General features: G+C 41.5%; 2 protein-coding genes across 2 annotated transcripts; one reads left to right on the top strand and one right to left on the bottom strand.

Moving 5' to 3' along the window:
- Positions 1 to 889: 889 nt before the first annotated feature.
- c2h1orf131 (chromosome 2 C1orf131 homolog) lies at positions 890 to 5,189 on the bottom strand. The gene is made up of 7 exons (XM_017461220.3): positions 4,988 to 5,189; positions 3,368 to 3,636; positions 3,202 to 3,258; positions 2,954 to 3,049; positions 2,370 to 2,459; positions 2,208 to 2,248; positions 890 to 1,608 (listed from the first exon to the last, which is right to left on the bottom strand). The coding sequence occupies exons 1-7, from the start codon at positions 5,073 to 5,075 to the stop codon at positions 1,482 to 1,484; spliced, it is 768 nt and encodes a 255-aa protein (XP_017316709.1). The 5' UTR covers positions 5,076 to 5,189; the 3' UTR covers positions 890 to 1,481.
- A 177-nt stretch (positions 5,190 to 5,366) lies between these two features.
- Positions 5,367 to 16,515, top strand: gnpat (glyceronephosphate O-acyltransferase). Its single transcript, XM_017460792.3, has 16 exons — positions 5,367 to 5,521; positions 5,811 to 6,002; positions 6,099 to 6,275; positions 6,538 to 6,667; positions 6,791 to 6,918; positions 8,203 to 8,278; positions 8,972 to 9,123; positions 9,305 to 9,435; positions 9,768 to 9,991; positions 10,610 to 10,861; positions 11,004 to 11,083; positions 11,320 to 11,460; positions 12,808 to 12,907; positions 13,052 to 13,145; positions 13,286 to 13,347; positions 13,477 to 16,515. Exons 1-16 carry the CDS (start codon positions 5,498 to 5,500, stop codon positions 13,518 to 13,520), a joined length of 2,007 nt encoding a protein of 668 aa, XP_017316281.1. The 5' UTR covers positions 5,367 to 5,497; the 3' UTR covers positions 13,521 to 16,515.
- Positions 16,516 to 22,763: the final 6,248 nt, after the last annotated feature.

The raw sequence follows: 22,763 nt of genomic DNA, 5'->3' as shown, positions 1-22,763 counted from the left end.
TGTACGTAAAATCTGGAAAACCTTCTGTAGAGCCACTGTTTTCAAAAGGCACTTTTTAGATCAGCGCTCACCGCTCTCTTCCATGAGAGAACCTTCCTTCCTGCAGGTTTCATCTCCAACCAACCTCTAACACGCCTGGTTTAGTTGATCGAAGTCTTCAGGAAGGCAGGTGTCCAGGAACAGGGTCGGTGAGCGCCGGTTTTAGATGACTAGATCACAAATTCACAGCTTTCTCGTCGTTTCCGTCTTACACGGTGAATGAGATTGAATTCAGTCAAAACAAATAAATAAAAAGGTGTGATTTAGTGTTATTTTATTTTGATGTAATGTATTTCCTCACCATTCATTTGGATCAGCCGATACTACTTACCTCTTTGGAGTGAATGAATGATGTAAAAATGTTGTGCTTTTTTTTCTTCTAATCTAATATTCTGTTGATTTGCCACTTTTTTTTTTTTTTTTAAGAGGTTGCGCAATTGTATTACACCTAGTGTTCGAAAGTAGGAACTGCAACAAGTGTTACTAGAGGCCCAGTGGGGCAGGAATCATGTTGCGCCATGCTCAGGGGAGGAGCAAAAAATAAACAAATCTAAATTCTGCAGCCAGGAAGATCTTGATTGAGATCAAATAATCCGAACGAAATCGAATAGATTTCCACGAACAGAGGTAAAAGTGTAAGTGCAGACAGTGTGTCTATGATGTACAGAACCAGAACCTTTTTCGATTGTACTGTGAAGTCTGGGAGACGGTAATCAGAAATGCACACGCACAACGGTCAAGACCTGCAACCTGCTGCTGTATATTTAAACGATGCGAATTCGACAGTGTTTACATTCCCATTAATATGCATTTAATGGATCGATTTCTGAAAAAGCTGTCTAGTCTTAAAAAAAAAAAAAAAAAAAAAAAAAAAAACACGCCACAGAAGAAGTCAATCGCGACCGATCCCTCGAGCCGAACCCTCCGAGTGTTTTAAATGCTGTGCCGTGAGTCTTTCGCTTTTCGTTCGTTTTTTTTCTTTCTTCTTCTACTCCTGCCAATGTGAACGTTTTTGTACCTCCGTGTGGTTTTGTACATCGCATTACGGCTGCGTTGTAATTATAGCGTGTCATACGAACGTCACTTTTTTCCTCCTCCCCCCACCCTCTCTCTCTCTCTCTTTTTCTCTCTCTTTTTTCATAAATGAGTAAAAACTGTGATGAGCAAAGCGCGTGTCGGGGGTTTCATTCTTCATTCTTTATGTCTCACACAAAACACGACACTCACTTTAAGTCTGGGAAATGTATACATCATGTATCGATATCCTGAAATGACGACATCAAGTATCGGCGGGTTTAAATAGCAAGCATCGTGATAGTTCTCGCTGTATGGTTCACGTCTACCCATAATGCACTGCACGACATCGGTTTCGATTTCGTGGTGGAGATCCGTCTCAGTCCTGTTTAAGCAGCAAAATTCCTCTCTCTCTTGCTCTCTCTCGCTCACTTTCTCACTTTGCGGTTTAATTTCTGAATGTCCTTCGAGCTCAGGACCAGCATGCCGTTCTTGAAGCGGCCCACGTGTCCCGTCGGGTCTGCGCCGGAGGGACCGGATTTGCGCTTCACGTTCCTAAAAAAACAAACAAACAAGCAAAGCAAGTTATAATTCTACTGAACAGACGTATACGGGGCAATTTTCAGAAACATCCCGAATACTAGAACACACCGTACTGAGACGCCCCCAAAGTCTTTACAAAATCATTTTTTGTGATTCTCGCGGCCAAAAACGTTCGATTGTGCTGGGGGCGTTTCCAAAATTTGCGATTTGTGGAGATTTTCGTTCGCGTTTTTTTTGTTTTAAAACTACTTCTAGTCGGTAAACGAGACCTTTTAGCTGTACTGGTGCTCGACGGACGTGAGCGGAAGAGCGTTTTGGGTGGAAACGCGACGTGACGACGTCACATGACGTGCCCGGGCCCGAATCTGCTTAAAATCGAATTTTTCGAATCCTCCGAAAATTGCGGCGTTTCCTCGCTTTCCTGCGCTCGTGAAATCCTGGGGGGGCTGGCATCCGTGTACACTTTTACCGAGTCGTGTGTAAACTTTTCCTAATAATAATTTGATGATAATGTATGAAGAACTCATTAGTATTTGGAATACAGTCTGACTTTACATTCAACACGTCGATAAAGAGATTAATCGGAATGAATTAACCGTGACTTCTCGTACTTCTGCTTTCCGGACCATTTCTTCTTCTTTTTCTGCGCGTCCTGCGTGACAAAGGTACAAGAGGGTTAGTCAGAGCTCATACACGCATTGTATCATTTAAAAGCCCTGAAATCATACGTTCCCCTTAACACACACACACACACGAGATCTCGAGATCCTTACCGATTTGGCCTCCTCTTCCTTTTCTTTCGACTTTTTGTCCTTTATCATTTGCTGGTACGCTTTATAATTGACGTAGTCCTTCTTCGGAGGCTGATCAAAGGGCAAAAGGAGATGCGATACGAGGACGTACGTGAATATATGATTTCTGATTTTTGACGTGAGGTGAGTTTACAAAAGAAAAAAGAAAAGGGGGAAAAACAACGTGGGGGGGGGGGATTCGGCTGCTTATAGGGAGAAGGAACAAATTTGTTCGGAATAATAATAATAATAATAATAATAATAATAATAATAATAATAATAATAATGTGTACTGAATATTAACTCCCTTAAAAAAAAAATCACGCAGCATTTAAACCTGTATCTAAATCTAAGCGTGTAACAATTTGACAAAGTCTACCTAAATATAATAAATAAATAAATAAATAAATAAATGACATCCAATCAGCTGCTTGTTACAACAATTATGTTGTAAACGTAACGATCATACCTGTGATACTACCCGAAAACTGTTTTCGGACACAATTTGTTCATCGGGATCATGTGATCATCTTGCCCCGCCCCTTGAGGAAGTGTTTTTTTCTTACCCTGGCTCCCAGCATGATGGCTCTGTCCTGCTCGAAAACTCTCTGCTGTTGCTTCTGGAATCCCGTGATGCCGAACCGGTGGACGTCCAGCCGGGCCTGTGGAGGAGCGAGGAACCCGAGGACGGGGACGCACACACACACACACACACACACACACACACACACACACACAGAGGTAGTTTTAGATGCATATTGAATATGTATTCCCAAAACACACTTGATGTAATAAAGCTGTGAAATGAAGGCACCTTTTCCATGCTTAGAACATCGGGTTCCGTTTTCTTTTTCTCCTTCCCTTCAGCTGGCTAAGAACACACGGATATAATATAAAGGCATTTCGTTTCCGGGAATACTATCTGCGATCTCTAAAATGAAGTACGGAATTGATAAAGAAGCGTAGAGATTCCTGCTTACCCTGGTGTCTGGTTCGACCGGCCGTTTTAACGTGTTCTTCTTGAGCGGATCCTGAAACGTGACGATCTCCACACGCGGCGTTTTCCTTTCTAAAGCCCCGGAGGCGGCCGACGTCGAGGCGGAGACCCTTCCGTCGCTGGCGGCGTCGGTTTCGCCGTCGATCTGATCCGAATCGTCTTCTTGCGCCGGCACGTCCTCCTCGTCTTCCTGCATGATGCGTTTCCTCTTTTTGTGCGCTTTCTTTGAGCGCTTGTCGTCTGGTCCATCTCCTGAACACAGAGAGAGAGAGAGAGAGAGAGAGAGAGAGAAAGTTCACATCATTATTAGACCCATTTCTACCGATAATAGTGATTTTTCTCTCTGCAAGTCCATCCATCATGGTCTCTAGACGTATAGATTTGAATGTCGTCAGCAGAACAGTGGTAACTGAAACCGTGGTGGCGAATAAGTAGACCCAAAGGCACTAATATATATATATATATAAATTTATTTATATAATGAACGGTAGAGGTCCGAGAACTGATCCCTGAGGGACACCTAGTGTCAGAGAGACCGTAGGCGACTGTTAGTCCTGCACTGAGATGTAAAACTGTCTATCCGTGAGATACGAAGTTAAACCATGAGAGAGCAGCACCGGTGACAGCGATATTTCCAAGAGGCAGGAGAGAAGGAAGTCATGACAGATGGTACCAGAAGCGGAACTGATATCGAATAACAGAACGGAGAAAGACAACCCTTTACAAGGCCGCGCGGTTTCGGAGTGGACGAGAGCCAGATCGAACGTTCACATTTCTATTATGGAGAAAAAGCTATTTCACGGTAAGAAAGTCGTATTCGAATCTAACAAGACGATCCTATTCTACTCCGACACCGATGTGTTCGAAATTATTCTAGTCTATTCTAATGAAATTCTATTGCGATAGAAATATAATCTAGTTTATCTTGATCAAATTCTACTGTAGGAAAGCAATCCTATTCAATCCCGAGGAAGTTGTCTTCTTTGTGATATATATTTTTTAAACAAACAAACAAAAAAAACACGATTCAATTATGGAAATAAAATTCCATTATACTTCATCGTGATAAAAAGCTGTGTTTATTCTAAAGAAAACCCCATTCAATTCTAGTTTATCCTGATAAAAATTCTATTCAACGCTATTCTGACAAAGTTGGATTCTGTGGCGATAAAAATAAATCTCTTCTAATTTATTCTGATGGAACAAATTCTATTCGACTCCATGGCATGTCTTCAATTCTATTCTGATATATAAATGTATTTATTATACTCCACGCTGACAAACTATATTCTATTCTATTCTATTCTATTCTTCGTAGAACACATTCTGATATGCAAATAATGACAATAAATCAATTTATATTTACCTGGTGACTTCTAGTGACTGTTATTATTATTATTATTATTATTATTATTATTATTATTATAGCACAGATATGCAACGATTCCCGAGAGCCACCACTTTATAGGTTATAGGTGTTTAAAATGACAAAAAAAGTTTTTCTCTATGATTATGGACCAAGCTAAGCACAAACAGAAGTTATAAACATAACCATTAGCTAGTTTAGCATGAGCTAAATGAGATTTGTTTTATAGGCACTAACCAAAATCGTACAGCTTGTTCAGAACCTGATCCAGAAAATCCCGATCCGCGTCGAAATCCTCTCGGCTTTCTCTTTTTGTTCGCTTCATCTTCGTTTAAAAAAAAAAAAAAAGACCAAAAAAATACAAATTAAATAAATAAACAAACCCCTATACACTTCTCACGTGTTCCGCTACACGTACTTCCGCATTTCGCGCAATGTCCTCTCGCGGCCACCGTCCGAACAGCCGCGTTTCCAGGAAGTCCCCTGTATCCAAAGGGCAAGTTCTAAAACACCGCTTACATCCTATATAGGCGCACTCCATGCTAGTGATGGTGTTTGTAGTTCTCTAGGGCACTAAATGTCTGTGAGGACGGTATTTGGGACCGGGCCTGTTATTTTTGACACCACCCATGTGTGGTCAGGCTGAGCAGCTAGCAAGGGAGATGTTTGAATTGTCAACTTTACAGTTGGATATTTTTGGGGATTGTAAGGTTTAGCACTCATGGTTTGGTAGGTTGTCGACTCAAAATGGCGTCCAAAGTACTTTACTCGGTGAGGAAAGATAATTGAAGTCATTGCTAGCAGGTGGTGGTGGTGTGAGAAATGGTTGCAGATTGGTGTTGTGCAAGATTTGTGTACTTGTTTATTTATATGCTTTATTCCTTGCTGTCATGACACTTGACTTCTATAATGCTGCGTCTTTAACCTTAATCACTATTATTATTATTATTATTATTATTATTATTATTATTATTTCCTCTTTATATATGTGTATATGTATGTATGTATGTATGTATGTATGTATATATGTATATATGTATAAGTTTTGTATCGTGTGCAGCTCAGAGATCCGGTCTCTAAGAAGAGGGATGATTTCGAGGACATCCTCGAGGAAAGAAGGAACTCCAGTGATCTGAGATACGCTCTCAAGTGCTACACGCCTGCGGTGTATAGAAACCTGGTTCCCTGTACAGCCAGCATGCTGAAAAACCTCGTCCTCGAGTCCGATGCCCTGCGATACGTCATCAACCAGGTACGCGCGCCCAGGGGGCGTGTAAAGCCGTGGATCACAAAGTGGATCCCCAGGCAAAAAGGTTGTCGCTTCAAAGCTCTGTCTCGTTGTCTGTAGGTGTCGGTGGAGAGCGGCGAGTCTCCAGAGACCGTCCAGGAGGAGGCGTCTCAGGTGCTGGAGGAGATGGCTCACCGCTTGCAGCTCAGCACCATCCGCTTCTTCGCCTTGACGCTCAGCAAAGCCTTCAAAGCGCTTTATCGCAGCGTACGGGTCAACGAGGAGGGCGTCCAGAGAGTGAGTCCGGCTCCTTGTACGCTTTTAACGCTCTACGTTTTGTTTATACGCTTCAAAAGTAGCCTGAGATCAAAGATACGCTCAGACGGTCAAAACAGTGTTAAGCGATTTTGGATTTTAACCAAACATTTCCATTTTTCTCCTTATTACCGCTGATGATCATCATAGCCTTTGTGTTCCTGCTTGAACGTGTGTTCTATGTCATTACAGTGACTTGTCGGTATACAGATGAGTTAGTTGATGTATGGGTCATTGTTTCCAGCTCCAGCAGGCCATTCAGGAGCATCCGGTGGTGCTTCTGCCCAGTCACCGCAGCTACATGGACTTCCTGATGATGTCCTACCTGCTGTTCACCTATGATCTGGCTCTACCCGTCATCGCTGCAGGAATGGGTGTGTATCTGCTATGACTTAGTTACGCGGTTCACACGCTGTTCACACTGTTAATGAGGACTTCTGATTCGTTAAACGGTCGCACAAACATGTCGCTTGGCTGAACACGCTCTTCTGTTCCAGATTTTATGAGCATGAAGTTTGTGGGAGAGATGTTGCGCATGTCAGGAGCGTTTTTTATCCGTCGTTCATTTGGAGGAGATAAACTCTACTGGGCTGTGTTCTCTGAATATGTGAAGACCATGCTGAGGGTAAGAAACCTCTATCTCTCTGTCTATCCGCCCATCCGTCCAGCTGTCCATGTGTCCTTCTATCTGCCCATACATCAGACTGTCCATGTGTCCTTCTATCTGCCCATACATCAGACTGTCTATGTGTCCTTCTATCTGCCCATACATCAGACTGTCCATGTGTCCTTCTATCTGCCCATACATCAGACTGTCCATGTGTCCTTCTATCTGCCCATACATCAGACTGTCCATGTGTCCTTCTATCTGCCCATACATCAGACTGTCAATGTGTCCTTCTATCTGCCCATACATCAGACTGTCCATGTGTCCTTCTATCTGCCCATACATCAGACTGTCCATGTGTCCTTCTATCTGCCCATACATCAGACTGTCCATGTGTCCTTCTATCTGCCCATACATCAGACTGTCCATGTGTCCTTCTATCTGCCCATACATCAGACTGTCCATCCAGTAGTCTGTCTTTCTATTTGTTCATTTCATCCATCGACACCTTGCACTGATTCCTTCCATTCCTTTCATCTCTTTATTCCTTTCATCTGTCCATTCCTTCCATTCCTCTCATCTGTTTATTCATTTCATCTGTCCATTCCTTTTAATCTGTTTATTCCTTTCATCTGTCCATTCCTTTCATCTGTTTATTCCTTTCATCTGTCCATTCCTTTCATCTGTTTATTCATTTCATCTGTCCATTCCTTTCATCTGTTTATTCCTTTCATCCGTTTAATCCTTTCATCTGTCCATTCCTTCCGTTCCGTTCATCTGTCCATTCCTTCCATTCCGTTCATCTGTCCATTCCTTATATTCATTCCTTCATCCATCAACCCACTCTTTTATCCACACATTTATTTCACTATGTCCGTCTCTTCCATTCATTCCTTCCATCGCTTTGATCCATCCCTGCATCCTCTCATTTATCATTTTTATCGCTATAATGTATGGGTGTGTGCCAATTATACGTCCAAGTATAATATTATAGTCTCGTTTGTTTACTTGGGATCTCTTTATCTACTTTTAGGACTCGTGTGAAACTCTGATGATGCGTTAGGTCGTATTTATACAGAAAATTCGAAAGGGTTCCCAAACTTTCAAGCACCACTCCACACACAGAGTTCCATTCAGGCCCTGACTGTAGGTTACCTCACGTTATCCTGTTCATTTCCTCGTTCTTTCCCAAGCTGCATGACTAACATCTCAGTACACCGAGTTCTTTTACTCTTCCAGTGCAGTCTGTGCTCGTTACCGAATCCCGTCTCACCCGTCGTGTCTCTCCGTCCAATTCCACAGAACGGGTACGCGCCAGTCGAGTTCTTCCTCGAAGGGACCAGGAGCCGAACGGCAAAATCGCTCACCCCGAAGACAGGTAACCCGCCCGTCAAATGCACGGCTGGAAATTCTCTGGGTAGGGATTAGAGGGAATGTTTGTTCGCTCATAAGCTGTGAAAGTATTGGCACCCGGGAGCACATTCTGAAAACGTTCCATTCCTAAGTGTAGATCAGAAGTATACATACCCTCTGGAGGAATTCTGGGTGTTAAACGGGGACAGATCGGAAGATATCACGGTGCAGGAAAGTTCTGGAGAGGATTGTTCTGCTGGCAGACGTTAAACATCATTTGTTCAGTTAATACAATCTGCATGAAACATGAAACCCGTGTGGGATGTTGACATCGGGGGGGTGGGGTGGGGTGGGGGGGGGGGGCTTCGCCGACTCCTGCATAATATAGTGCAGCGTCAAGACTTTTCCCTCTTTGTGATCCGCTTATTTATTTCTTTATTTCTGTCCCCTTGGAAATAAACGAGACGCGACGGGAAAAGGCTTCTGTTAATTCTGTCGTCTGCGCCGAGACTCTTTAATGAAATCTCGCCGAACAGCTGCGTCAGAAGTGATTTAATGCTGCTGCCGTGTTTATGGATGAGAACGTTTGGTGTGATGAACCCGATTCTGATCCGGTCATTAATCAGATGCGGCACGGGCGTGGGATCGGGGGGGGGGGGGGGATCTGTGATCGTTTAAATTTTTTTTTTTTGTCTTTTTGTCTGTCTGCCTCTCTCAGGTCTGCTGAATATAGTCATGGAGCCGTTCTTTAAAGGTGAAGTCTTCGATGTGAACTTGGTTCCTGTGAGTATAAGCTATGAGCGAATTCTAGAAGAGTCTCTGTATGCACGTGAGCTGCTCGGAGTACCCAAACCCAAAGAGTCCACGTCTGTGAGTAACTCTCCAGCTCTTAGTATTGTCTGTCTCTCTCTCTCTCTTTTTATGTATATATATATGTATATATATTCCCCACAGTGAAGCATGGTAGTGGGAGCATCGTATATATACTCTTCATTCTCTTGCTTGTTTTCTGGATTCTGATTCTCTCTCTCTCTCTCTCTCTCTCTCTCAGGGTCTGTTGAAGGCCAGGCGGATCCTCAGTGAGGACTTTGGCACTATGCACGTGTACTTCGGCGCTCCGGTGTCTGTGCGTAGCCTGGCGCAGGGCCACATCAGCCGCTCCCAGTACAACCTGGTGCCCAGGTAATGCAGGTGTCCATGAAGCGTATTGCGTAAGCATTCAACCACCGCCTCGAACCCTCCCACTTTAATTCAGGTCGTTTGTCATCAAGCTGCACGACATAACTTGTCATTACGGAGGGTGTGTTTTGTTGCGATCAAAATAGTTTGCAAAGTTATTTTAAAAAATAACCACCGAAAAAAATTGAAAGTATTCGTCGTTGTTGCGGTGAAAGCCCTAAATGAGTTCTGGTGCTACCTGCTTCATGCTTCACTGTGGAGCTGTGGAAGTGCGCATCACTGCACGGGGGTGGTAGAATGCAGTGTTGGTGATCTGTCCCGCGTGTCCCTCTCAGACACGTCCCCCAGAGGCCGGTGGCGGACACTCAGGCGTTTGTGAATGACGTAGCGTTTCGCCTGGTGCGGCTGCAGGAGGAGAACATGGTGCTGAAGCCGTGGGCGCTGATCTCCACACTGCTCCTTCAGAACCCCGACGGCGTGGAGCTGTCCGCTCTCACCCAGCAGGCAGACTGGCTCCGGCACCTCGCGCTCAGCTTCGGGGCCTTCCTGGACTGGCCAGGTACGGAGCATGCACGTTTCTACAGACACGGCCAGTAGGGGGAGCTGTAGTGTGTAGATTACATTCATAGATCCATCTTTTAATCTGATTCTCTCTCTCTTCTTCTCTCTCTGTTTCTTTCTGTCTCTTTCTCTCTCCCTCTGTTTCTTTCTGTCACTCTCTCTCTCTCGGTTTCTTTCTGTCTCTCTGTCTCTCTCCCTCTGGTTTTTCTGTCTCTCTCTCTGTCTTTCTACCTCTGTTTCTTTCTGTCTCTTTCTCTCTCCCTGTGTTTCTTTCTGTCTGTCTCTCTCTCTGTTTATTTTTCTCTCTCTCTCTCTCTCTCTCTTTCTCTCACTCTCTCTTCCCCCCTCTCTCTCTCTCTCTCCCTGTCTCTCTCCCCCTCCCCCCCTCTCTCTCTCTCTCTCTCTCTCTCTCTCTCTCTCTGTGTTTCTTTCTGTCTGTCTCTCTCTCTGTTTATTTCTCTCTCTCTCTCTCTCTCTCTGTGTTTCTTTCTGTCTGTCTCTCTCTCTGTTTATTTCTCTCTCTCTCTCTCTGTGTGTTTCTTTCTGTCTGTCTCTCTCTGTTTATTTCTCTCTCTCTCTCTCTCTCTCTCTCTCTCTCTCTCTCTCTCTCTCTCAGATGGGGAGCCGTGCAGTAAGGTGATAAGCTCCAGCCTGACCATACACAGAAACTTGGCGCGTGTGTCTGAGGGGCGTGTGCGCCTGGTCGTTCCTGAGGCGTCGGGGGCGGAGCTGAGTGCAGAAGAGGCGGAGTTTCACCGCGCGGTCAGCGTGCTGTCCTGCGCGTCCTACAGGAATCAGTCGCTGCATGTGTTCGTGAGGCCGGCTCTCCTCGCTGTGGCCATGCAAACCGCCAACTCCAACAGGAGAGGTGAGGGGCGGACCGCATGATTATCATTCCTCTTCTAGAAACCATGATGTTCTTCTTTATTTATTGATTTATAATATTTATTTATTTATAATATTATAAATAAATAAATATTTATTTGACTCCCTGTGATTTCCTGTTCCAGACGAGCTCTACAAAAGCTTTAACATCCTGCGGAACATATTCTCCAATGAGTTCATCCTCTGCCCCGGAGCCTCAGTGCAGGTCAGAACACGTACACACACTCACACACACATACCTCACACACCGCACACTCCCTCACACACACTCTCACACACACACTCACACAAACAAACAAAATGAATCTGTTGTGTAGAGGTTTTTTTATTTTTATTTTTTATTGGCTAAAATTGTTTTTGTTTATCTCGTGCTGGTTATGCTCAAGTCAGTGTGTGTGTGTGTGTGTGTGTGTGTGTGTGTGTGTGTGTGTGTGTGTGTAGGACTTCGAGGAGGCATGTTACTTGCTGGTGAAGTGCGGCGCAGTCCAGGAGCTGAAACAAGAGGTCGTGATGTCATCGAGCGGACAGACGACACTGTCCTTCCTGTGTTCGCTGCTGGAGCCGTTCCTGCACGGCTACCAGGTCATTCTTATTTATTTATTTATTTTAAATGACCCCTGATTCAAATAAAAAATATTTAGTATATTTAGAGGTGTCTTAATCGTGTTAAGTTGGAAAGCATCGGTGGGGGGTGGGGAGGGTGTGGGGGGGGTAATGGCGGTAATGGGAACTCGTAATGGCGGTAATGGGAACTCGTAATGGCGGTAATGGGAACTCGTAATGGCGGTAATGGGAACTCGTAATGGCGGTAATGGTAACTCTTAATGGCGGTAATGGGAACTCGTAATGGCGGTAATGGGAACTCTTAATGGCGGTAATGGGAAATCGTAATGGCGGTAATGGGAAATCTTAACGGTGGTAATGGGAAATCGTAATGGCGGTAATGGGAACTCTTAATGGCGGTAATGGGAACTCTTTATGGCGGTAATGGGAACTCTTAATGGCGGTAATGGGAACTCTTAATGGCGGTAATGGGAACTCGTAATGGCGGTAATGGGAAATCTTAATGGTGGTAATGGGAAATCTTAATGGTGGTAATAAGAAATCGTAATGGGAACTCTTAATGGCAGTAATGGGAACTCGTAATGGGAACTGTTAATGGCGGTAATGGGAACTCGTAATGGCGGTAATGGGAACTCGTAATGGCGGTAATGGGAACTCGTAATGGCGGTAATGGGAACTCGTAATGGCGGTAATGGGAACTCGTAATGGCGGTAATGGGAAATCTTAATGGCGGTAATGGGAACTCGTAATGGCGGTAATGGGAAATCTTAATGGCGGTAATGGGAACTCGTAATGGCGGTAATGGGAACTCTTAATGGCGGTAATGGGAAATCGTAATGGTGGTAATGGGAAATCTTAATGTTGGTAATAAGAAATCGTAATGGCGGTAATGGGAACTCTTAATGGCGGTAATGGGAACTCTTAATGGCGGTAATGGGAAATCTTAATGGTGGTAATGGGAAATCTTAATGGTGGTAATAAGAAATCGTAATGGGAACTCTTAATGGCGGTAATGGGAACTCGTAATGGGAACTCTTAATGGCGGTAATGGGAACTCTTAATGGCGGTAATGGGAACTCGTAATGGCGGTAATGGGAACTCGTAATGGCGGTAATGGGAACTCTTAATGGCGGTAATGGGAACTCTTAATGGCGGTAATGGGAACTCGTAATGGCGGTAATGGGAACTCGTAATGGCGGTAATGGGAACTCGTAATGTTGGTAATGGGAACTCGTAATGGTAATGGGAACTCGTAATGGCGGTAATGGGAACTCGTAATGGCGGTAATGGGAACTCGTAATGGCGGTAATGGGAACTCGTAATGGCGGTAATGGGAACTCTTGCGTCACTATCTGGTGTGTGTAGGTGGTGTGTAGGTGTCTGTGTGAAGACCCGCAGGAGGATCTTCCCGAGAAGAACTTTGTTCCTGCCGTGAGGAACTTTGCTCTCCAGCTCATCCTAGCAGGTGACCTCGCCACTTTTACTTTCTACACTCTGCAAAATCTGTGTACGGTTAAGTGCAAAAGTTTGCGCACCCCGAGCTGAAACTGTCTAGCAGGACCGTGTTCTGTACGGAGCGCGTGAAGGTTTTCCCCTCTCGCCGTTGCAGGAAGTCTGAGGTATTACGAAGCCTTGTCGTCCGATTTGCAGAAAAACGCTCTGGCTGCACTGATACGGCTGAACGCTGTCAAGCAGCTCAAAACGTAAGCTGGTCTCGATGATGATGATGATGATGATGATGATGATGATGATGATGATACGACTGGCCGAGCATTTTTTTTTTTTTTGGTGAAGGTTTCTGTTACCTGACAGGCTTCGTTTTTTTTGTTTTTTTTACACCCAGTGGCGATCGGGTGTTGCTAAAGATCGACAAGATGGCCGTGAACTCGTTGGAGGACGCGCTGGGTAAGTGTGATGTCATGTCCTGTCTGAGAGTTTTAAACACTTTATGCAAAGCCTGTATCGCTATCATTCATAATTTATACTTCGCATGTCTGTAAGTGTGCACTTCATGACCCAGTTTCCATCTCGCAGGGGGTAACATTCCCACCCAGAAGCCTGTCCTCGCTCGGCTGTAAGCGCGCACGCACACACACACACACACACACACACACACACACTCCTCTTGATGTGTGCCTCAACTGCCTTCATTAGCATAATTGTTTGCGTCAAGGCTTTACCAACTACAAGGACTGTTTGTCATCGAGCTTTAAGGAGCCGTAACCATCTGGGACACGCTCTCTCTCTCTACACACACACACACACACACACACACACACACACACACACACACAGTCTCAGTGTTAGTATCCTGCTGTGTGAGCAGTGCTTCAGTTTTTAACTGCTTTGAACTTTCATCTTCAGCCGTTATTCTTTCTGGTCTCGCCAAATGGACTCAGTTACTCTTCTGTCTTTTTTTTTTTTTTTTTTTTTTTTCCTTATGATTGATATTTTTTAAAAAGAATGTTTGCCCATTTTATTTATGTTGTTTGTTTGTTTGTTTTTTTGCACACATATAAATCCAGTGTTTTTATTTAATGGATTTTTTATTATTTTTTTCCTGCTTGACCGGAATCAGGTGCTCGTATTTTGTGTCCTGATAAAACGCCGCCATGAAAAGGCGGACCGTCGTTTTCCAGAGGAGAATATGCAGGCAACCTAAAAGAAAGAAAGAAAAATTGTATCCAAAAGAAACAACAGCATTATTTGTCTGTCGTTAAGCTAGTTTATACAGTCGGTAAGATGTTTGGTTTAATGTCCTTGATATACTGTGGGTTCTATTTTCTTATTTTGTAAGAATTGAGTTAGGAGAGATATCTGGTTAACGTTTAGATTTTTGGTTCATTTGAACTTTGGTCTAGGATATCCATCCTTCCATCCATTTTCTGTACCACTTATCCTGCACAGGGTTGCGGGGGACCTCGAGTCTATCCCAGGGGACTCGGGGCACAAGGCGGGGACACCCTGGATGGGGATAAACCCATCGCAAGGCACTGGTCTAGGATATTTTCCACAAAATGTGGATTTAGTCTGCGATATGCTGTTTAAGCAACTACAACAAGTTTGGGTTTGGTCTGGGATGTCTGGCTAAAGTTTGGATTTGGTCTGGGATGTCTGGCTAAAATTTGGATTTGGTCTGGGATGTCTGGCTAAAGTTTGGGTTTGGTCTGGGATATCTGGCTAAAGTTTGGATTTGGTCTGGGATATCTGGCTAAAGTTTGGATTTGGTCTGGGATGTCTGGCTAAAATTTGGATTTGGTCTGGGATATCTGGCTAAAGTTTGGATTTGGTCTGGGATATCTGGCTAAAGTTTGGGTTTGGTCTGGGATATCTGGCTAAAGTTTGGATTTGGTCTGGGATATCTGGCTAAAATTTGGATTTGGTCTGGGATATCTGGCTAAAGTTTGAATTTAGTCTGGGATATCTGGCTAAAGTTTGGATTTGGTCTGGGATATCTGGCTAAAGTTTGGGTTTGGTTTGAGATATCATGCCAAGGTTTGGATTTGGTCAGAAGTGCCTGATTTATACTTGGTCTGGTATATCAGACTAAAAGTTTGGGGTTTTCTCTGGGAATTTGGTGGGGGGGGGAATGGTTAACTTGGATTTGGTATGGGGTGTCTGATTACTTGCGCATTGTGGTTTTTATCTGTGTACGTCGGACTCTAATCGTTAGTTATATCGATTCTATACTCGCGTATACACCCATGTTTACAGTGTGCTTTAGCCATAGTTCAGTTTCTCTCCATGTTAAAGTTCAGCCATATGGCGAGAATACCACATCCCAAAACTAAGCAATTTTTTTTAATGTAAAATTTCTATACAATATATTTCACATAATATTCCTAACATATCATAAAGTGCCAACAAAGCAGTGAAACATCTCATGAAAAGCTACGCATCAAATACACAACAGTCTCGTTTCTCGTGACATAATTTACGGCGATATTGACGGCATACCGTCACCGTAAAATCAAGTGTTTCATCTTTATATAGCAGAGCCGTTGCTCTCATACTGTGACTCGCGGATATCGGTGAGCTTTTCGTTTTATAGAAACGTGTTGATAAACGGGGAATCATTGATGCACACAATTCATACCTATCATAATAAAAAAATATATTATTAAGCACGTCATAAGCACATCATTGCAGATCAAAGCAGAAAGGAGATGATGTCATGATAATGGTAGTTGTTTGTTGCGGACTGTATGTGAGCCATTCTGCACCGAAATATTACTTTAAAAAAAAAACAACAACACCACAATTGTCAGACAATGTCTTCAGATGCCACTGACTAGTGATCAGGCCACCTTTACAGATTTTAACCTTTGACCTGTGTCTTACAGTTGTCTTGAAGTACACAACGTTTGTCATAAAACATATATGCTAGCTAGAGTGCACTTAGCATATGTTCACATGCTAGTCATCGCTAACAGTGTTTCGGTTGAGTTTTATAGTGCAGAGTTCAGGTTATGTACGTGTGATTTTTGTATAATTAACAACTGTACAGCTGATTGTACAAAAAAAAAGTTCATTATTATTTTTATTATTATTATAATGTGCCAAATGTATTTTGAAACTCAATTTACTAAAGTCCACTCAGGGCGTTTTGAAAGTTTTTTTTTGTTTTGTTTTGTTTTGTTTTAATTTTATTTTTTAAATACTTTGTTGAACATTGCTTTAAAACCTGGAGTCTTCTCCAGAAGTCCATCCATTACAGACCTACCCACCCAAGTGAACTCTTTTACTTTAGGACACGTCTTCTGAGTTCCTGTTTTTAGGTCCCGCTTTTCTGGGACGATTCTTTAATAAAAACCTATGCTGAAGAGCTGAAGTAAAGCATGTCTGTAAACCCCATGATATTTCCACCGTAACGTCTTTGCCTACAGCAAACTCTTTTGCCAAAGTCATTTCCTGTTACTGAGGTTTGTATGCTTTCGGTTTGCGGTGCGTTTGGAGCATTAATGATTCAGTCTAATTTCACGGTTTGACAATGTTTGTCTAATGAATAATGATTATATGGTGTGTGTTTGGTATTAAATCTGTAATGACAATAAAGTTTGATAATCGAGTGTGTATTCATGCAGATTGTGTGTGTTTGCACATATATTTAGGCCTTTGTGAGGACAGGAAATGGCCAGAGGTCCTCACAATGATAGGATTGTGTTACAAGTCTTCTCAATCACCAGGTGTGTGTGTGTGTGTGTGAACACATATTTAGGCTTTTTGAGAGGACTAAAAATGACCAAATGTTGTCACAGTAATTGTATGGTATTACAAGTCCTTGCAATCACCGTTTGTGTGTGTGTGTCCAAAAATGATCAAAGGTCCTCACAATGAATGGATAGTTTTAGAAGTCCTCACAATCTTTGTGTTTGCACACATATTTAGGCCTTTGAGAGGACCAAAATGACCAAATGTTGTCACAATAATATTATGGTATTACAAGTCATTGAAATCACAAGGTGTGTGTGTGTGTACACATATGTACGCTTTTGCGAGGACCAAAAATGACCAAACTTTGTCACAATATTAGGATGCTATTACAAGTCCTTGCAATCAACAAGTGTGTTTGTGTGTGTGTGTGTGTACATATTTACACCGTTGTGAGGACCAAAAAATGGCCAGCGGTCCTCACAATGATAGGCTAGTGTCACAAGTCCTCACAATCACTGTGTGTACACATGTATTCAGCACTTTGTGAGGACCAAAAGTGACCAAATATCCTCATCATGACAAACATTCACCATCACTTGATGTGTATATGTGTGTGAGAGAGAGAGAAAATCTGTAATCCATATACTTTTTGTAGCTTTCCATGCAGAGCTCCAAATCTCCTCTAGATGGCACACCGATCCTTTCTTTCCCCTGCTCCCGGAATGACAGAAACACATTTCAGGGGTCAGATGAACAACCAGAATTCCTGTGAAGCTTTTTTTTTTTTTTTTTTTTTTAAATAGTAATTTGTGCAGTCAGCCTTGTTTTGCAAGCTCATTGAGTGTAATAACCAATTTACACTTTCCACACAGCTCTTATTTCTGTCCTTTACGAAACTCGTGTATGCTTTCACGCCTGTGACGTCGGCACGAAATCAATTCTCCTTAACTTTGTTCTGTAATGTAAGTTTTCGGTGTGTAGCGTATTCCAGTGGCCGTCACCCCTCTCCGTGCTCAGCTTTGTTGATCTCGACAGCCGCTGATTGATTAGACTCATTTAGCACAACACATTCGCATTGAACTGGCAAGAGACGATGCGTAGACGGACGTGACGGCGTACGACGCTGCTGACGTCGACAATATTTCCATAAATTTGATCAAACCACGGCGCGACGAATGTCCGTTAAAAACTGAGTACTACAAATGTAGCGCAAAGGTAGCCGGATTAGATACCGAGGCTAACGTAGCTAACAAGTAATGAAAGTTTTTCTCAGCAAAGAATCTTTTTGTGTAAAGATCTGCCTCAAATTGATGCGGTTTGAGGACACAGTATAAGCTCACGCTTATACTGAAGCCTAACTCCACCTGGGGAACGTAGGACCCTGGGAACATAGATGCGCTCCCGTAGATTGAGCGTTAGCGTCATAGCGCTAGTGGAAAAACTAACGGCGCAAACATGTCGAGAGCGAATGAATGCTGTATTATTTGACATAAGATTGTTTCGATTTGATTTTAGGACGTGTCTGACGCTAACTGCTGACAGGAACCACAGATTTAGGTGAAAGAGACGCAGCCATGAGGTATGGGGACGCTAAGACTAGCTGTTATTAACTATTAATTATTATTAATTCATTTATTAAAAAAGCTTTTATGTACCTACATATTAAGTACAACCTCAAAGAAGTAAGTTTGCTAATAATGAAAAAAAAAGAGGCTAGTTCAAGAGGCTAGTTAGCAATCCTAATGCTAGCCTTTTCCCCCCCCTCACTGCTAGTCATTCTTACTAAACTTTTTATTTATTTATTTATTTTTTTTTCAAGCACAGCACTCCCTCTTTCCCACTTCCGCGTAACCTCTCTTCACCCTCTCGGCATTAAACACACTTTCTTAAACTCTCGGGAGTGAGTCTTTATATTAGCTGTGCTTGAACTTTAGCTCACAGGCGGAGCTTCGTGCCGGCGCACGAGGAATTTTCCTCCATCACCGCGCTGACAGAGAAATGAACGGTAATCCACAGACGACGACCGCAATGAAGTGACGGCGCAGAGAAGATTGAATACAATCCAATAGAATCTAATTGAAGTGGTGAACGCCAGTCCCTGGACAGCCATCTCTCTTTATTATTTTTGTCATGATCTCTGACACACAAAAAAACTCGGCACCGCTTGCTGTCATCGAGCTGCTCTGCTGCGAGCACGGCCGAGCAACGTAGAGGGAAAAGGATATTGGGGTGAAATTATGGGTTGTGTGTCAAAATGTTACTGACAAGTGGAAGTAGCTAAAAAAGATGTGTGTTGTATGTGGAAGTTAGTTAAATGTCCACATTTTAATAAACGAAAAAGTAAAAGGATCTTAACTGAAAGTCGCAACGCTTGCAGATTTGACACCGTATCCAGCGACATCGGACTTGTACGTTCAAACCGTACATTTAAGATCTTTACATAGCTATAGCATGACAGATTTTGTGTAGGCATTACATTAAAGGTTTTTTTTTTTTTTTTTTTTTTTTTTTACATTTTGGGAATTCTGTAACGGTTACCATTTTTATGTATTCGTAGCATTTACGATGTTTATGTAGTAATAGAATTTACGATGTTTATGTAGTAATAGAATTTTCGATGTTTATGTAGTAATAGAATTTACGATGTTTATGTAGTAATAGAATTTTCGATGTTTATGTAGTAAGAGAATTTACGATGTTTATGTAGTAATAGAATTTACGATGTTTATGTAGTAATAGAATTTACGATGTTTATGTAGTAATAGAATTTTCGATGTTTATGTAGTAATAGAATTTTCGATGTTTATGTAGTAATAGAAGTTATGACTTCATCTAGTAATAGAATTTACGATGTTTATGTAGTAAGAGAATTTACGATGTTTATGTAGTAATAGAATTTTCGATGTTTATGTAGTAATAGAATTTACGATGTTTATGTAGTAATAGAAGTTATGACTTCATCTAGTAAGAGAATTTACGATGTTTATGTAGTAATAGAAGTTATGACTTCATGTAGTAATAGAATTTACAATTTTTATGTAGTTGTAGCATTTATGATCTTTATGTATTCGTAGCATTTACCATTTTTATGTAGTAATAGAATTTACGATTTTGATGTAGTCGTAGCGTTTACGATTTTTATGTATTTGTAGAATTTACGATTTTTATGTAGTTGTAGAATTTACGATTTTCATGTAGTTGTAGCATTTACAATGTTTATGTAATAATAGAAGTTATGACTTTATGTAGTAATAGAATTTACGATTTTTATGTAGTTGTAGCATTTATGATTTTGATCTAGTTGTAGGATTTACGATGTTTATGTAGTAATAGAAGTTATGACTTCATGTAGTAATAGAATTTACAATGTTTATGTAGTAATACAATTAACGATTTTGATGTAGTTGTAGGATTTACGATGTTTATGTAGTAATAGAAGTTATGACTTTTTGTAGTGATAGAATTTACGATTTTTATGTAGTTGTAGCATTTACAATGTTTATGTAGTAATAGAATTTACGATTTTTATGTATTCAAAGGATTTACAATTTTTTGCATGGTAAATGCCATAGTATTTGCGATTTTCACATAGACATATCATTTGGGATTTTTACAGTTGTAGCTGTTACGATTTATATGCATACATAGCATTTATTAGTTTTTACGTTACATTATTATTATTTTTATTTTTATTATTATTTTTTTTACACAGGTGAAATTCCCTCTGTGGAAAACCAATTCACCGAAGGGGAAAGGGTGCAGGACGTTAAACATGCGTTAGCTTCCGGTAGCCGTTAAACATGAACTCAGGTTTCTCTTTTTATTAAATGTCGTTATATTTTTTTATTTATGTTGATTTTTTTTTGTGTGTGTATATATTTTTAGTCTCATTTATGTATTATATTTCATCACACCTTGTATTTTTCTTCTTTATATGTTTATTTGTATTTATTTTGCATTTCATTTTGACAATTTTATTTTTTTGGAAAGAAAGTTTAAAGCATGAAAAGTTTAACTAGCTAGGCACTTGATGATAAATAAAGAAACAACAACGATATTAATAATATTAATCGAATTTGGTTAATCAATAAAATGCACAGAAATACAACTGATTGAATTGATAACATAAAAAAGGGCAGCAGATCGCAATCTTTGACCTTAAATTGACCTTGGGTTTCAGAAAGGCACTGTATTAATAAAACTTAAGAAATCAAAATATAAGAAGTAAGACGAAGAAAAAGGTTAGTTGTTGTTGTTGTTGTTGTTGTTGTTGTTTTTGGAGAAACCACAAAGCGTCAACTCCTCTATCTTGAAGACTTTCCTGTATTGGAAAACTTTGCTTAGTTACATAGCACTGACACGCGAAACTCTTTTCAAAAATGCATATCTCTTGGTTTACCTGCCAAAACGTATTTCATCAGAGCTGTGCCATGATTATTTGCCCCTCGGCCCCATGGGTAACGGCCCCGCAGTGTGTGCATTACAGCAAATTATATTATGAAATTACAGCCTCTCCGTCTGATCAGCACTATTCAAATGAGTGCGTCTAGCACATTAGCCAGCCCGTGTGTGTGTGTGTGTGTGTGTGTGTGTGTGTGTGTAAATGCGAACGAGCGCACTGTAATCGCCTGTGTGGCTGCGGTGCTAGCCAATTAGCATTACCAAATGAGTTCCATTGGGTTTCAATGGAGCTTTTCATTAAGTGAATGGTGAAGGCTGCTTTAATTAAAATGGCTTGATAGGTAAACTTGTTCATACTGCTGCCAAAAAAGCTTTCAGCGTTACAATTACAGCGCATCAATCCTGGTTTCGCTCTCGCTCTAGCGCCCGCTCTCGCAGCCTTTCATATTTGGTGATAGGCCAGTGAGGACAAACTGAATCAAATGCAGCAGGCGTATTATAATCAGATGAGACGAATAAACCGCTCAGAATCGCCGTTGCATTAATTCCGGCCCGCTTTTATCACAGAAGTGCTTCGGGTTAGCTTGAGCATCGATCCAGCTCAAAGACGAGGATGGATCGTGGACGCACCGACATTAATGTAACTGCAAACAGATTAAAAAAAAAACAAAAAAAAAACATGACATTCTTTAATGACTTGAATCTTGAGGTTTTTTTTTTTTTTTTTTTTAGAGAGGTCCAAGTGCCACCGGATGCTGGGATACTATTGTAATTATTTTAAAAGTATATACATATTTTTATTTACTCATTTGTATCAAGAGCCTAAAATATTCCAATACATATTCCGATAATATTCCGATGTGTCTAAAATATTCCAATAAATTCAACAAAACTTTATGTACGCGAATTTTTTTTTGCATTTAACATCATTTTTTATGTAAACAAACAAACAAACCCCTTACATGTAAAGATACATTGTGATTTTTATTTTTGCTTAATTTTTATATAAACAATAAAATGTTTTGTTTGTTTGCATGTATGACTTTCATTTAATTCAGTTTTATTTGATTTTATTCGATTGGATTTGATTTATATATATATTATATATAATATCTTAGGTACTCCATATTAAACCTAGTAATATTGTTACCAAACCTATGAAAGAAATTCCTACGGGTTTTGGTTCTAGGGCTTGGTACATACGCAGAGATCCTACATCGACCCAATTCCACACAGAAGACCGTAACCATTCGTTAAACAGGACTTCGCAATGTTAACTTTGTTGATTTCCAGTCACGTTATCATTTCTGCCCGAGTACCACTACTACTACTACTGTGAAGATCCATCATTCCCGAGTTCTTCGGTGACTGTTCCAATATATAGAAGGCGCCCATGCAGGAATGGCAGAGGCGCTTGTGACGTTAGAAGGAAACTTGAAATATGCTCAACTTAATCAAACAAGAGAGCTGACTCCATAGACCTTGAAACTGAGAATAACTGGTACAGAGCGTGTAGAGGAGGGATGGATGGAGGGAGGCAGGTGTCAGGCAGGGTTATCGCAGCCGAGGAGAGAGATACGAGCTATTCGGAGAGAGGCAGACCGATATCAGTCTCGTCGCTCGCCTCCCTCTGAGAGCAGAGGCCACCGGAGTGAGCTGTACGACCTGTCAGGGGTTGAGAGGAACGACGAGACTGCGAGTGAGGGAGAAAAAAAAAGTAGGCAGAGAGACAGACCGATAGATAGAAAGAATCTCCCAGAGAAGAT

This window comes from Ictalurus punctatus, chromosome 2 (assembly GCF_001660625.3).
Source record: "Ictalurus punctatus breed USDA103 chromosome 2, Coco_2.0, whole genome shotgun sequence".
In the NCBI taxonomy this organism is placed as follows: domain Eukaryota; kingdom Metazoa; phylum Chordata; class Actinopteri; order Siluriformes; family Ictaluridae; genus Ictalurus; species Ictalurus punctatus.
Note: the sequence above shows the minus strand (reverse complement) of the source record. Positions and strands in the feature narration are given on the sequence as shown.